This window comes from Sipha flava, unplaced genomic scaffold (assembly GCF_003268045.1).
Source record: "Sipha flava isolate LNK unplaced genomic scaffold, YSA_version1 0_pilon_pilon, whole genome shotgun sequence".
Taxonomy (NCBI): Eukaryota; Metazoa; Arthropoda; class Insecta; order Hemiptera; family Aphididae; genus Sipha; species Sipha flava.
In genome coordinates, this window is record NW_020271713.1 from 6,195,449 (window position 1) to 6,209,822 (window position 14,374).

Below are 14,374 nucleotides of genomic sequence, written 5' to 3' on the forward strand. Positions count from 1 at the left end.
AAAAATATTAGAAAGATGTTTAGGTAGTTACGTATTTTATTGCTTATAACATTTTCATCGGTAATAGAATAGATCAAAAAAGTTTTTTTAGCCGTATAGTAGTATTTATTTCGGAAATTCCGGGCCATGACGACGATACTGACGTGTCACGACGACTGTTGGCAAATTGATTGCTAACGTTATCGTAATCGTAGCTCAATACTTTCCTATCAATTGACATTTTATTATAGAACACCTAAATATTCTTTCATTTTATCGCCGACTGCAGCAGTACACGTATGTAAAATATGTTTCATTGTTAATTTATGTTGTAATTCATTGTGTTAATTTAATTAGATGTCAATGTAAATAAATTAAAAATTGCATTAATATTTAATACATTTATATATAATGCCCCCCTAAAAATTTGCTTTGCCCCTCCTGAAAATTTGGTCTGGCTACGGGCCTGGCTGTGTTATTTGTTGTTTCTCCATAATTGTAAACTATAATTTATTTACCAATGTTTACCTGGGCCTTTATTTTGCATATAAATTGTTACTCACATTATCAATCACTCAAGTAGGATATGAACAATGTTTTTCAAAACTTAAATATATTAAGAACTATTTAAGGAATTCAATGTCACAAAAACATTAAAAAAGCTTTATATTAATGAGTGTGGAAAAAAAATGTTAACTGAAATAAACCCTAATGATTTTATTGATAAAGTTGCTACACGTAGTCAAGTTTTAAAAAACAAATTAATGTATTAAATGTTGCCTATTTATAAAATAAATTGTTTTCTTATAAATTAGGTATACATTTATATTTTCCGTAATGTTACAAATTCTTAAATTTAAGTATTAAATTCCTAGATTTCATTGTCAAATAACTTAATATGATTCCCGAAATAATATTACATAGGTACCTAATATAAATGCAAAACTAGTAAGTATGATTATTTTTTTGAATTTCATCATTGATTAAATTTAACTTTTAAGTATCTATCATAAAGTAAGGTAATTATTAGTTAATACATACATATTTTATTAGACAGTAATATCTAAACTATATTATGTTCATTGGTAAACGAAAAATATATAATTTTTCATAAAAATAAATTTTTTGATCATTTACTCTTACAATTTACTACATTTTTGTAATTTTGTGTATAATATTAATTTATCAAAAGTTATGTTTTTAGGAATATATTTGGTATTATATTATTTATATATAAATATGATATTAAGAATATAAAATACATTTGTAAAAGGAATGCTAGCGAAGCAAGTGGTACATTTTTGGAGGCCCTTTTGATTGGGGGTCCTAAATTTCAGTTCTCGGTAATATTAAATATCCCTATCTGACGCTGTACCTATGTCATGAGTTTGGATGGTAATATTAGAATTTTTAAGGTTTATTTATTTATTTACACTGTATTTTTATTTTATTTTTTTTAGGTTTATAATATATTTTGTTGAAGTTGGTTTTATTGATTTTGATTATTTGCGTGGACATTTTTATACGTCGCCCAATGAAAATCCCTTAAAATATTTACTATGTACTACGTAGGTATATCTTTTTCCCATCAGTAATTCTGGATGAATACATTTAATTTAAGGCATTAATTTAATCCAGTGGCGTGTCGAGATAAAAATGTTTTTGATGCCAATTGCAAAGTCTAGATTACCACCCACCCACCCATATTTAAATTCATCTCATTCAGAACTCATACATCAATATTTCTCTACCTAAATATATAGGTACGATAATTATGTGATTTACATATTATTATCCAACAACCACCCACCCCTTTTTAACTTGATGCCTGGGTATCATTTAGACCTATATTCGGCACGCCACTGATTTAATCTACAGCTTAACAGTAAAAAAATTAAAAATACTGACGAAAAGCGAAAAAAATTTATATTCACTCTTTCGAGTGTTCGTTCGAGTGTGTTGATATCGATGTTATCTTTGGCGAGGAATTACGACCACGATACTAACAATATCAAGTTCACTGATAAGTTTCTCGCTCATTTCTATCCGGTACTTTTTTTTGTTCATGTCTATAACCTTATAAATAATATAACTTCTATATATAATTATTTGAATTATTATTGTTATTATTATCGTTTTTAATATTATAATTAGTTGTTAGGTTCAAGAATTTCCACCGGCGTTACAGTTTGTTTACAATAACGATAGTGATCTTGAGGATTTTAAAAATGAAAACATTTTTTCGATTTATACTGTGCATCATAGCCCTAATAATCTATTGCGAATACGTTATATACTACCTAGTGTTGATACAAGTAAGAATTTAAATTTTGAAATAACTGTTCCTCTTTTGAAAATACTGTTTGAATTCTGGGTTGTACAAATTATATCAAATGACAGACTTTTAAATTGAAATTTTTTCTTATTAGTGAAGTAATAGATTCTTGTTTGGAAATTATTTCTTCTTATTATTCTTCTTCTCCTTCGCCTTTCTCCCAACTATTTGGGGTCAGCCATTCTTATCCAAAAACCTCCAATCGTCTCGATTTTCTACATCCGTAGGGCACACACCAACAACTCTCATATCATTCTCAATCATATTCAACTTCTTCTTTAGTTTTCCTCTTTTTTCCTTTCGTTTTCATTTTCATAACAACTCATACTACATTTGTTTTCTCTCATCTCATCACATACTCAAAATATCTCAGTCTATTTTCCCTTAACTGGTCCACTATGAACGCTATACCAATACTACCTCTCACATATTCGTTCCTTATTTTATTTACATTTGTTACTCCACTTATCCATTTAAGTATTCTCATTTTTACAACACTAATACTCTGTTCTATTTTTCTGTCAACGGCTCAATGCTCTAAACCATATAGCATAGTTGGTATCACTACACTCCTATAACTTGTACCTTTCAGCCTCATTAGAATTCTCTTATCACAAAAACCCCTGATGCTTCTTTCAATTTTATGTTTAAAAATTATTTAAAATGAAAATATTAAAGCAGGCTTAATCAAAGCCCATCCCCTCATATGGTTCTATATGCATACGCATAGCCTATAAAATGGAAATCATAGCATAACATGGTCTTAGAAAAAGTGTGTATTAGTTTGGTCAGAAAACATGTCTGGTAGGTAGTGGGCTATTTACTTTTTAAAAATAAGCAATAATATAATAAAAAATCTTATTGATTACTGTGTATAAGTTAATAAATGATTGGTTATTTTTCTATTAATTTAATAATTTTAATTATATCAGATAAGGACTAATATATAATACATATATACACATATAATACATGCTATCAATTCTGCACAGTAAAATTATTTTTTAAGTTAATACCTTATAATATAATTACTATAATTCAATTAGGTACCTACACAAATGATACCAGTTTTCAAATTTAAAAATTACTTCTGAAAGATGTACATTTAAAACAATTTTTTTGAAAGTAAGTATTAACTTACAAATAATATTTAAAAGTATAATAATATATAAGTAACTTTAACACTTTAATTTATTTAAATTATGAATATAACTTTTTTAATAGAAAACCTCAAATCTTCAATTAACCAACATCATTAAACCTTAGGGCAAAAATTAATTTATGTACTATAGACATAAGCACAATTAGGGTGGCTAGGAGCTAAACACCCCCTAAATTTTGTATAGCCCCCCCCCCCAAATACTTATGTCATACATACACTAAATTACGGTATAATATGAAACAAATTTTATATTTATTTTTACTCATACACACCGAAAAATAATGCAAATATAATAAATAATGCAGAATATGAATATTTTAAGGAACATGTTACTCAACAAATTTTTCCAAATTTATTTAAACTCGTTTAAGTAGCAATCATATTACTAGTCAGTTCATCCATTTGTGAGAGATAATTTTTGGCAATGCAAAGGATTAATTCATATTTAAGGTCTACTATGGCTCAAAACTGGTTCAATGAATTATGTATTCTTAATATAAAAAAAGATATTGTTATAGACGTTGAGGATATTTTAAACAAATTTTCTAAAACATGAAGTAGAATAAAACTAATGTGATTTACTTTTTAATAATTTGTTTTGATTAAAACATACATATTTAAGTATTGTAAATTAATAACTTTGATTAGTACATTTAATCTGAACGTAGATTTTTTTGTGTCAATAAAGTGTTCAATATAAATCTGAGTTTCAGCCCCCCTCCTCCAAATCTTAAACACTATTTGCACTTATGACCATAGATATTTTAAGTTTCTGTCACAGTTTCATTATATTATATTATTTAAATAATTCTTGACCATTAATAATACCTATTTAGTATAATTAACAAATTGAAACTAAAATTAAAAAAAAACAAATGTTACTCACTAAAATATTGATAAATGTATTTGTAATTCTATATTTAATATTATAATATATTAACATTGTTAATAGAATATATAATTAACTTATAATTGTATCACTAAATGTCTAAATATAGCATAGTAATGTAGTTCTATCTATTGTGTTTTATTCATTGTGTAATTTTAATTTTTGCCTTTTGGCGCAATATTTTAAAGAACTAAAAACTGGCTCTCTTACTTCAGATAATGGTAACTTACTTTATACTTATCAATTTAAAATTGTATATAATATGTTATAATTTTAAATTCTTATAATTTAGAGAATATATCTTATTTACAGCTAAAACAATATTATAGTAATTATTTCAACTAAATTAATTTTTAATAAATGCATACCCATATAAATGCCCTTATAACCTTCAACAATTATTTTTACAAAATACTATTTTTGACCAAATTTAATTCATTAACATTTTTCAGAACATATATATTACTTTCTCTATAGCCAATATAATTATATTCTAAAATGTGAATATATCATTATCCATTCAATCATTAATTATTTTAAAATGTTTAGTGGATTAAATACTTAGTAATATTAATATTAGTTAATATTAAAGTTAATATTTAATTTTGTAAGAACTATAGTTCTTACAATAACATTAAAAAATATCTAACTATTATCTTATTTTTAGTGCAATTGGCCTTCATATAACAACACAAAATCAGAACAACCTGTTAAAGTAATGTTTGTAGCTGATACACATTTACTTGGTAAAAGAAAAGGACATTGGCTTGATAAAATGAGACGGTAATTTAAAATTAAATTAAAATTTTTTGGAATTATCTAAATTATAATCCTGCCATCTTTAATTGAAAAAGTTGTAAAAACATTTCCTATTTGTTCATACATAAAATGAATGAAATTTTTAAAAAAAATGAATATTAATTCATGATAGAATTAAAGATTACAAGATGATTTATTGATAGACAACACTTTGATTAACAGATAGAAACTTAATAGAATAGATAGATTATTGTAAACATTATATTTTAAAATTATTGATATTTAAATATACTAAGAACTATTATAATCTTAATAATTAATATTGACTATTGATTATAATATTATACATACATATATTTACTTAGTTTTATATTGTATTACCAAAATAAAATCAATTGTAAATTACTATTTACTTTGATTATAATAATAATACAGTTAAATATTTACATTTTTAATAAAAAAATGTCAAGTAAAGCACACTTTAAAAATGTATGAATAATTGAACTTAAAAAAATCAATTTTATATCATTCAAAAGTACCTGATTTAATAAAATTATAACCATTTCTGATAAGTTGTTAAATATTTTAACCTGAAATCATACATAAATATACATAATAATATATATACATAATATTTAAATTTTAAAACTTGTTAAAAAATTTTTTTTATATAAATCTTCTCTTAAAAACTATTTATCAATTTTGTTTAATAATTAAATTTGATTAAATAATAATTTTTATATTTAAATAATAATTTTTAAAATATATTATTAAAGTTATACTTATATTTTTAAAAATTGTATTTAAACTTATTTTATTATTTATTTTTAGTCAGAGTTCATAATTTAGTTATCTATAGTTCATAAATAAGTTATCTGATTAGTTGTTCATATATTTATTTAATCGATTGAAAGTGAATTATTTCAAAAAAATATTTCAGCGAATGGGAGATGAGTCGTGCTTTTCAAACTGCTATAAAGATACATAAACCAGAGCTTATTTTTATCTTAGGTAAATTAATTTTTATTACTTAATTAAAATGTATAACTTATAATTTCTATGTAAAAAAAAAATGAACTTGTTTGTCTATTTAATAGGAGATTTATTTGATGAAGGATTATGGAGCAGTGAAGCAGATTTTAATTCTTATGTCAAAACATTTAAATATTTATTTTCAGTCCCACAAGGAATAGAATTATATGCTGTAGTTGGTAATCATGATATTGGATTTCATTATAGGTATAAATGAATCATTTATTATAATATATATAATTTTAATTTATATTTATATTTTTAATAATTTTTATATTTTATATTTCATTATGCCATACAGTATAATTCCACAACTTGAAAAGAGATTTAATAATGCATTTAATTCTAGTTCTGTACAACTGATAAGTAAACGTAATGTACATTTTGTATTAATAAACAGTATGGCTATGGAAATGGATGGATGTTTTTTATGTTATACTGCAAAATTAAAACTAAAACAAATTTCCAGTAGGTTATTTTTAATAATAACTTATGATTAATACAAATTAAAAATTTAGTGATATAATATTATTTAACATTATCTTTTGTTGTAGACCAGTTAAAATGTATTGAAAAGGGAATTGCGTGTTCAAAAAACATGATGCTCGATGGAAGTTACAGTAAACCAATATTGTTACAAGTAATAATTATTTTGGATAATTATGTATGGGATACTAATTGTATATAAAATGTTAGTTAAATTAATATTTTTAGATGAAACAGTATGCCACTTTGATAAAAAGATTTTGATTATGTGGATTATTCATTGCATTTTATCACAGACTGTTATTCTATTCAATTTTAAATGAAGTTGAAACGTAAATAAATAAATGTATTGTTTTTTTATTTTATTAAAAAATTATTTTAAAATTTATTTATTTTTATTTTTGCTTGAATACAAAATTTAAGTATCTCATAAAATTATAAAGTATAACCTTAGTTTGATTCTAATCCAAATAATATATTATTAAACTTACCTTGATTTTAATTCAAATAATATAATATTAATTTGGCTTTATTTTTAAAGTAGGTAGTTGAAAAAATAATTTCTTATTAATACCATATTTTGCGCATTTTAGAACATTTGAAAATTATATATATTAAAATAATATCTTGTATCATGTGTTAAGTATTCTCTAAGGAATTAATATTTATAAAGTTATAGTTAGGGAATAATAAGTATAGTTAAGAACCAATTCATTGACAAAATTATTTATTTGAAATATTTAGTACTGGAATCCAAACATTTGTACTAATGTCGATTGGAAGAAGTTTTTTTTATCCATCAGCTTTATTAATTTTAGGTATTATAATTAAATTAGTAAATACTAATTTATCTACTTTTATGTAACTTAAAATAACAATGTTTTTTTTTTTTTAATTTAATGAGCTTAGCGCTAAAATTTCATGTACTTATTCATCATACCTTTCTTCAAATAACATGGTGCTGCTTCTACCTATATTAGATTTTTTAAATTTTGATTCATTCTAAAAACTTCCATGTTCACTATTCAGTGTTAATGTTGTATACCACACTGAAAATAATTTGAACATAATATCACTCATGAATTATTAGAGCATAATAGTATTTCACTTTGATATCTGTGAATATTTGTAATATGAGCGATAAATATTGACGCAGTTCCTTAATGTTCATTGTCGAAATGGCTTAGCAGCCACTAAAATATATTGTCTAATTCTGATAAGACATTTTGTACAATGACTAGGGAATGTGTGTATTATATATTTGTCTGGCAATATCAGTTATTTTATATTATACCTGAAATATACATACTGCCAGTAACATATATATTAATATGACTATCTGATGATATATTTTTAAAATATTTCAATTTATTAATTTGATTTAATGATAATTTTCTATTTCAGCACTTTCCTTTGTACAGAAAAAATGATATCGCTTGCAACGAATTGGACTCGGCCCCGATAAAAGAAAAAGAAACACCATTTCGTGAAGGTTGGGATTGTCTACGGAAAGATGCAACAGAAATGGTACATACTATTTACTACCTAATTCTATAAGATACATTACTAAAACTATTGAAATTATATATAAATTAATCATGTCATTATATAATATGGCAGCCAAATTAATGAGATTAATGTTAAAATGAGAATATACCTTTTTTTTCTATTTGAGTGCTCTTTACCAGTTGCTATACATCTACATGGCTATGTTTATTATGACAAATAAATTTTATTTTTACAAATTAATTATTAATCCAATTATTTTATGAAATATTAAAATATTTACAGTACTATATTATTAATAAATATTTATTTACCATACTAAGTATTTTATAATAAATATGTTATTAGTTGTTGAAAATTATAAAACCTCGCGTGGTGTTTGGTGGTCATACACATCACGGGTGCCATTTGAAACATGAAAATGGAATACATGAATATAGTATTTCTTCATTTAATTGGAGAAATAAATATAATCCTAGTTATATGCTTGTAAGTATCATGCAAATTAATCAAAAATAGTATTTTTTTTCTTTTATTAAATATTTTGTAATGAGTTATCAAATGTATAATTTTTAACGTTTTCATTACAGGCATTATTTACAGCAGACACTTATTCCGTTGAAACTTGCCACATGCCTCGAGAATATACTATTTTCCTTATTTACTTAATTATGATTATAGTTATGCTATTTAAATTATTAAAAAATGAAATAAAAATTGCACGCATAAATATTTTACGATTTATTAACCATAAGTTTAAATTAAAATATTTCACAACAAAAAATTAACACTAGTCATTAAATAATGCTCTTCTCATATAATGGTTTTTCAGCAATTAGTCGGCCAAAGCCAAACCTAGTAAGATCAATCGAGCTGTATCCATTCTCTGTGATTGCTTCCATGATCGCACGGCCAATGGCCGGTGCCTGTTGTATACCTAACATTTACAAAATAATTATCAATGTCTATATAATATGCAAAATGAAAGTTGTTAAGAACTCATACTTACCATGACCACTAAAACCAGTTGCAAAGAACAAGTTAAAATAACTAGGATGGGGTCCTACGATTGCATTTTGATCGTACCAATTATAATCATAATATCCAGCCCAACTACTTTTTACCTGTAAAGTAAGAACTATATAAACATCAGTATGAACAACTAAACAAATTTGAACAATTCATTAGTTAAGTATAATTTGTAATATAAAGTTGACTGATAATAAATTATACATTAATATGATAACATATCAACTATACATAGTATTGTAATAAATATATATAATAAGCAATGAACAATGAAAATAAATATTAATATACATTATACATATATATATATATACACTAGGATGGAGTCCTACGATTGCATTTTGATCATACCAATCACAATCATAATATCCAACCTAACTCTTTTTACTTGTAAAGTAAGAACTAAATAAACATCAGTATGAACAACTAAAAAAATTCGAATAATTCATTAGTTAAGTATAATTTGTAATATAAAGTTGATTGATAATAAATTATATATTAATATGATAACATATCAACTATACTATATTATTGTAATAATTATATATAATAAGCAATGAACAATGAAAATAAATATTAGTATACATTTTAAAATCTTACATTCATAATGTAACATCACATTACAATATATACTAATATTAAATATTACCTAACTGAAAAGTATTAGATTTTAATGTAATACATGTAATTTAGCCAACAATCAATGTAATTGTAACTTAAGAAAAAAAAAAAATGAAATAAAAAAAATCTTGAAATTATCTAAATATTTATACTGTAAAACTTGAGCATTATTATTAAATCTATAATCTTGTAATACAATATATTTTTAATTTATTTTATGCATATAACTGTATGCTATTTTTGTATGACATTATTGATCACACATAGAGCAACTTAATGAAATTTATTATTAAGCAATGGTATACATTATTTATATTTTAAGTAAAATACATTAGTTTGAGGTATAATTTAATATAAATATAAATAAATAAACATACAGTTTATATATAGAAATAAAATAAATAAAAGTTTAGTCTGGAACATTATTGCAGTAGGTACGATTGGTTTTCTAATTCATCATTGAGTCAAAGTCAATAAAATCGCAATTTTTTTTTTCATATTTTGTCACGATTTTATTGACTGTATATATCTGACGATGCATTTTTAATTTGAATACTTAACACATAATACTTCAGGCTAAGAGCTTATTTATTTATTTTGTTTATTTATTTATATATTAATAATTTTTAAATAATAAGCAGATATGGAAGGGGTTATGATAGTATGGCAGGTATAATATATATGTTATACAGAATGAATACTATTGTATAGTATGCCATTATATATATAATGTTGTTACCTATATTGTTATGTTGTTATATTATGTATAATGTTGTACCTTAAAAATATAATAATAATTTAGACTAAGTATTTATTTATTTTTATATATAAACTAATTATTTATAAATTAATTTACAAGTATTAACCAATTAATAATTTTTATTTTATTTTCTATAATTTACAGAATTTTTTTTTATCAGATTTTGTAGATCTATTGCAATGTTCTAATTAAAAAGTAAAATATATTATGTTTAATAATCAAAAATAAATATTAAATAACATTAAAAAATCTTGTACAATGTTGTGTTTTCACATTTCAAAACTATTGAATAATTCTATATTTATTTAGTATTCAATGCAGTCTTAAATTATTTTAAAACATGTAATAATCTTGCATCAATTATGTACATAATTTGAGTTGAAATTCTTTTTAATTATATTTTATTAAATTCATCTTCAATGTATTTTATATTTTAACACTAATTATAACCAGAAATCATAAGCAATAATTTAATTTTATTATGTTAAATATTTATTGGATTAATTTTAATAATTACTTTTGCTTCTTCAAAGGCAGGAACTCTGTGAGCAAGATTTGACCAAATCTCTTTTTCAAAAAATTCGTGATCTACATCCAAATTAGCTGTATCCGGTTCATCATCTGGCATTGGTGATTTACCACATATGTAGTGGTTATCAAAACTGTCAGGCCTACAAATAATTAATCCATACTATTAATTTTAAATATAGAAATTAGACCTAAAGAATATGAATTACATATATTTTAAAAAGAATTTTAATTTAAAAATGTATTCATAAATAAATAGTAATTTTCTGAAGTACAGTAATAATTAATCATATTTGACTAATTATAATTTTAATATTATTTTTAAATTAAGAGCAATGTGCGTGAGAAATGAATACTGCTAAAAGCCAATAAAGTTAAATTGTATGTTTACATATAAATAAGAAATATTAAATAAACATTAATTAATTAAAAATTAGTTTTCTTATATTTTAAATAAGAAATATTAATATTAAGTTACATTTCTAAAGCATAAATAATTCATTAGGAACTGTTTACGAATTTGTTCTACATATAAACTTCATAGATCTTTAGAATACATGTCATGTTTATAGGTAAATGATAAATAAATTGTACCAACCTGAAATAAATTCCAGATGGATCAATAACCATTGGAGCCAATGAAGGACCCTTAGGAGCATGGTAATAATAAACATAACGTTTACTGTAAAAAAAATAAATAATAAAAAGATAAATAAAACTTGTCTAATACCTAATATTTTAATGTTTGTTCCAATTTACCGAGCTTCAACGGGCAAAGGCGTTGATAAAAATCCTTTACCTTCACCAACCTTAGCCTTTCTGGCAATATTTCCTGAATTAGCGCCAGCTGCTATTATACATATACCAAAAACTATTTGTTGGGTTTCACCATTTGCTAAATTGATCTGAAATAAAGGTTGTCATTTATATTTAAGTCAATAAACATTAAACATTAATTTAAAAAATCCAAATCAATAAAATGTATTATTAAAATATTCAAATAAGAATAAAATACCTATTTCTTTTATTATTTTACTATTTTTACTAAAAGAGGAATAATATTTAATAATATTGGTATAAAAATGTATGAAAAAAAAACTGATTTACACATACCTTTACACTGTTAATTCCTTCATATTCTTTATTAGGATTTCCCTCTGCAGATATACTTTGATCAAATTTAAAACCAAAATCAGTCACTTCGCCCTCAACATAATATGTCCCAAGTGATTTAGCTTTAGTTCTAAATGCATTCAACAATGACCATGGATCAAACCTATACAATTAGTAATGTACAACAATAAATATATATATCTAAATAATTACAATTAATACCATCCAGAATTTAAACTTCCAAAACTTCCTAATTCAATATCATCTACATTTAACCAAGGATATTTTTCCTTAATCATGTCTGGCGTTAACAGCTCAACACAAGCTCCAAGTTCTCTAAATATTAATAATGAAAAATTTAAGAATAATAACTTCCAAATTATAAAATAGATCATACTTTTGTACTTTATGATTTTCTAACATAGTATCTGCTCCTTTTTTTGTGGCTAAAAATAAATAACCAGATGGGTTAAAATTTACTTCAGGTGGATCTTGATCTGGTACAGTTAGGTAATCTTTGATATCTCGAAGAAATTCAGCACTAAATTGGGATAACTGAATATTTTCTTTGAGTGAAAACTGTTGACGAATTCCTCCACATGATAATACTGAAGATGCTTTTTCATACTAAAATATTAAACTCTTTCATCTTTTATTAAGTTAAAAATAATAGATGCACATAAGAATTTTAGTTTGTGAAAATAAGTTTATATAATATTAGTATTTTGTTAAAAATCAATAGTTAAATTTGATTAGGACTTTATATTTTTATAACAAAAATATTATATAGTAAAAAAAAATGTTTTTATTTTTTCTAACGTCCTTTTAAATATTATTATATAATATTATATATAATTAAAAATTTGAAATAAGTCTTTTACTTGAAATAATTAATAAAACTATTAAATAATATACAATAAATTAAAAAAAATTAATCTGAATGATAAAAAATACACTAAATTGAAATATTACTGATTGAATAAATAATTAAATCATAGAAATAAATAAACAAAATAAGCTTTTTAACAACAAAAATTAAATATACACAATATTTAAATTTTATAATTATCTAGTCAATAAAAAATTGTAATTCAAATATTAAGAACTATGATGGAATAAGTAGTTTTCTCAGAATCATAGTAAACAAATAAATGTATACAAACTATAACAATTTGAAAATCAAATTAAAATTGAATAAATACTATACATTAAATTGTTATAAAATCCTAAATGTAAAATTTCTCAACTCCAATACAATACTTATATGAATATTAAAACATAATATTAATACAATTACCAGGAATAATGTCAATAATACTAGATCAATTACTATACCTCTTGAAGAGTTAAAATAGTTTTGTTTACCGATAAATCTTTTTCAACAACAGCAATATTTAATCCGTCTCTGCATTTGTTTTGAAGCCAATAAGCAATGGATGAACCCATCACACCTCCACCAATGATCAGTACGTCTACTGTTTTGGGGAACAGTTTATTGTCCTCGTATTGGTCAAATGGATCATTAAATGTTTTTACTATCTCGTTAAAGTCCCTCTTCAAAAATCTTTTACACCTATCAATTGGATTTTCATTAACAGTGTCTGGGTCGTAGTGATTTCGGGGACTTTTCCTCTCCGAACTGTCATGCTTGAATCTTTGTGCGCACAGATTATAATTGAAATTGCTACGCAGAATCGAGCTGATTTTGCGCGTATACATGTTGGATGGTACTGATCAACCGACAACGTTCAGCGGACCGAATGCGATTGGCAATGGCGAGTGAGGTATTAATAGGTCATCGCATTAGCTTATCTTCGAAAATCAAATAATATGCACAACGGTTTTACCAATTAATTGCTGTTGTTGATGAGACTCGGAAAACGCATTGAACACGTGCTGCTTTTAGCGTGTATGATGGCACGTTGTCGAAAAGGCTAACAAAAACGTTCAATGAGCAAAGCAAAACGTAGTATTATAAATAATAATACAACTAATTAGTATTATTACTGTCAAAAAGTGTAAAGGTTATGCGTGAACAAGATTATTCAAACCGTGCCGGCTAAATGAATACTTATCTGTTCAGTGTTATCAATCGATAAGAACCGTGTACTAATTGATACCGCCAGCATTTGCATAATAATATTGCAGTAATATTGTTGAATGTTGTGGTATGCG

The 14,374-nt window shown here is 23.9% G+C and overlaps 2 protein-coding genes across 6 annotated transcripts; one reads left to right on the forward strand and one right to left on the reverse strand.

The window, feature by feature from the left end:
• Window positions 1–1,239: 1,239 nt before the first annotated feature.
• LOC112686111 (metallophosphoesterase 1) lies at window positions 1,240–8,936 on the forward strand. Of its 4 annotated transcripts, XM_025558372.1 has the most exons (12): window positions 1,240–1,374; window positions 1,440–1,547; window positions 1,618–2,028; window positions 2,134–2,294; window positions 5,033–5,148; window positions 6,065–6,135; window positions 6,222–6,363; window positions 6,458–6,624; window positions 6,711–6,796; window positions 8,047–8,169; window positions 8,497–8,637; window positions 8,739–8,936. In XM_025558372.1, exons 4-12 carry the CDS (start codon window positions 2,208–2,210, stop codon window positions 8,934–8,936), a joined length of 1,131 nt encoding a protein of 376 aa, XP_025414157.1. In that variant the 5' UTR covers window positions 1,240–1,374; window positions 1,440–1,547; window positions 1,618–2,028; window positions 2,134–2,207. The 4 variants fall into 4 exon arrangements, with proteins under 4 accessions (XP_025414157.1, XP_025414074.1, XP_025414229.1 ...); XM_025558289.1 differs by having other exon boundaries at window positions 1,440–2,028; XM_025558444.1 differs by lacking the exons at window positions 1,240–1,374; window positions 1,440–1,547; window positions 1,618–2,028 and adding an exon at window positions 3,361–3,439 and having other exon boundaries at window positions 2,208–2,294.
• Window positions 8,866–14,374, reverse strand: LOC112685983 (FAD-dependent oxidoreductase domain-containing protein 1-like). Of its 2 annotated transcripts, none has more exons than XM_025558101.1 (9): window positions 13,535–14,374; window positions 12,597–12,826; window positions 12,422–12,535; window positions 12,200–12,362; window positions 11,846–11,991; window positions 11,685–11,768; window positions 11,076–11,229; window positions 9,158–9,272; window positions 8,866–9,085 (listed from the first exon to the last, which is right to left on the reverse strand). In XM_025558101.1, the coding sequence occupies exons 1-9, from the start codon at window positions 13,916–13,918 to the stop codon at window positions 8,946–8,948; spliced, it is 1,530 nt and encodes a 509-aa protein (XP_025413886.1). In that variant the 5' UTR covers window positions 13,919–14,374; the 3' UTR covers window positions 8,866–8,945. The 2 variants fall into 2 exon arrangements, with proteins under 2 accessions (XP_025413886.1, XP_025413960.1); XM_025558175.1 differs by having other exon boundaries at window positions 13,565–14,371.

Excerpts from the sequence above, each read along its gene's own strand:
- LOC112686111 (XM_025558289.1), top strand. The coding sequence starts at position 2,208 with ATGAAAACATTTTTTCGATTTATACTGTGCATCATAGCCCTAATAATC. Across the intron at positions 6,136-6,221 it reads AGAGCTTATTTTTATCTTAG|GAGATTTATTTGATGAAGGA; the intron begins GTAAATTAATTT and ends TCTATTTAATAG. Across the intron at positions 6,364-6,457 it reads GATATTGGATTTCATTATAG|TATAATTCCACAACTTGAAA; the intron begins GTATAAATGAAT and ends TATGCCATACAG.
- LOC112685983 (XM_025558101.1), bottom strand. The coding sequence starts at position 13,918 with ATGTATACGCGCAAAATCAGCTCGATTCTGCGTAGCAATTTCAATTAT. Across the intron at positions 11,992-12,199 it reads AAGGAATTAACAGTGTAAAG|ATCAATTTAGCAAATGGTGA; the intron begins GTATGTGTAAAT and ends CCTTTATTTCAG. Across the intron at positions 9,086-9,157 it reads AACTGGTTTTAGTGGTCATG|GTATACAACAGGCACCGGCC; the intron begins GTAAGTATGAGT and ends TGTAAATGTTAG.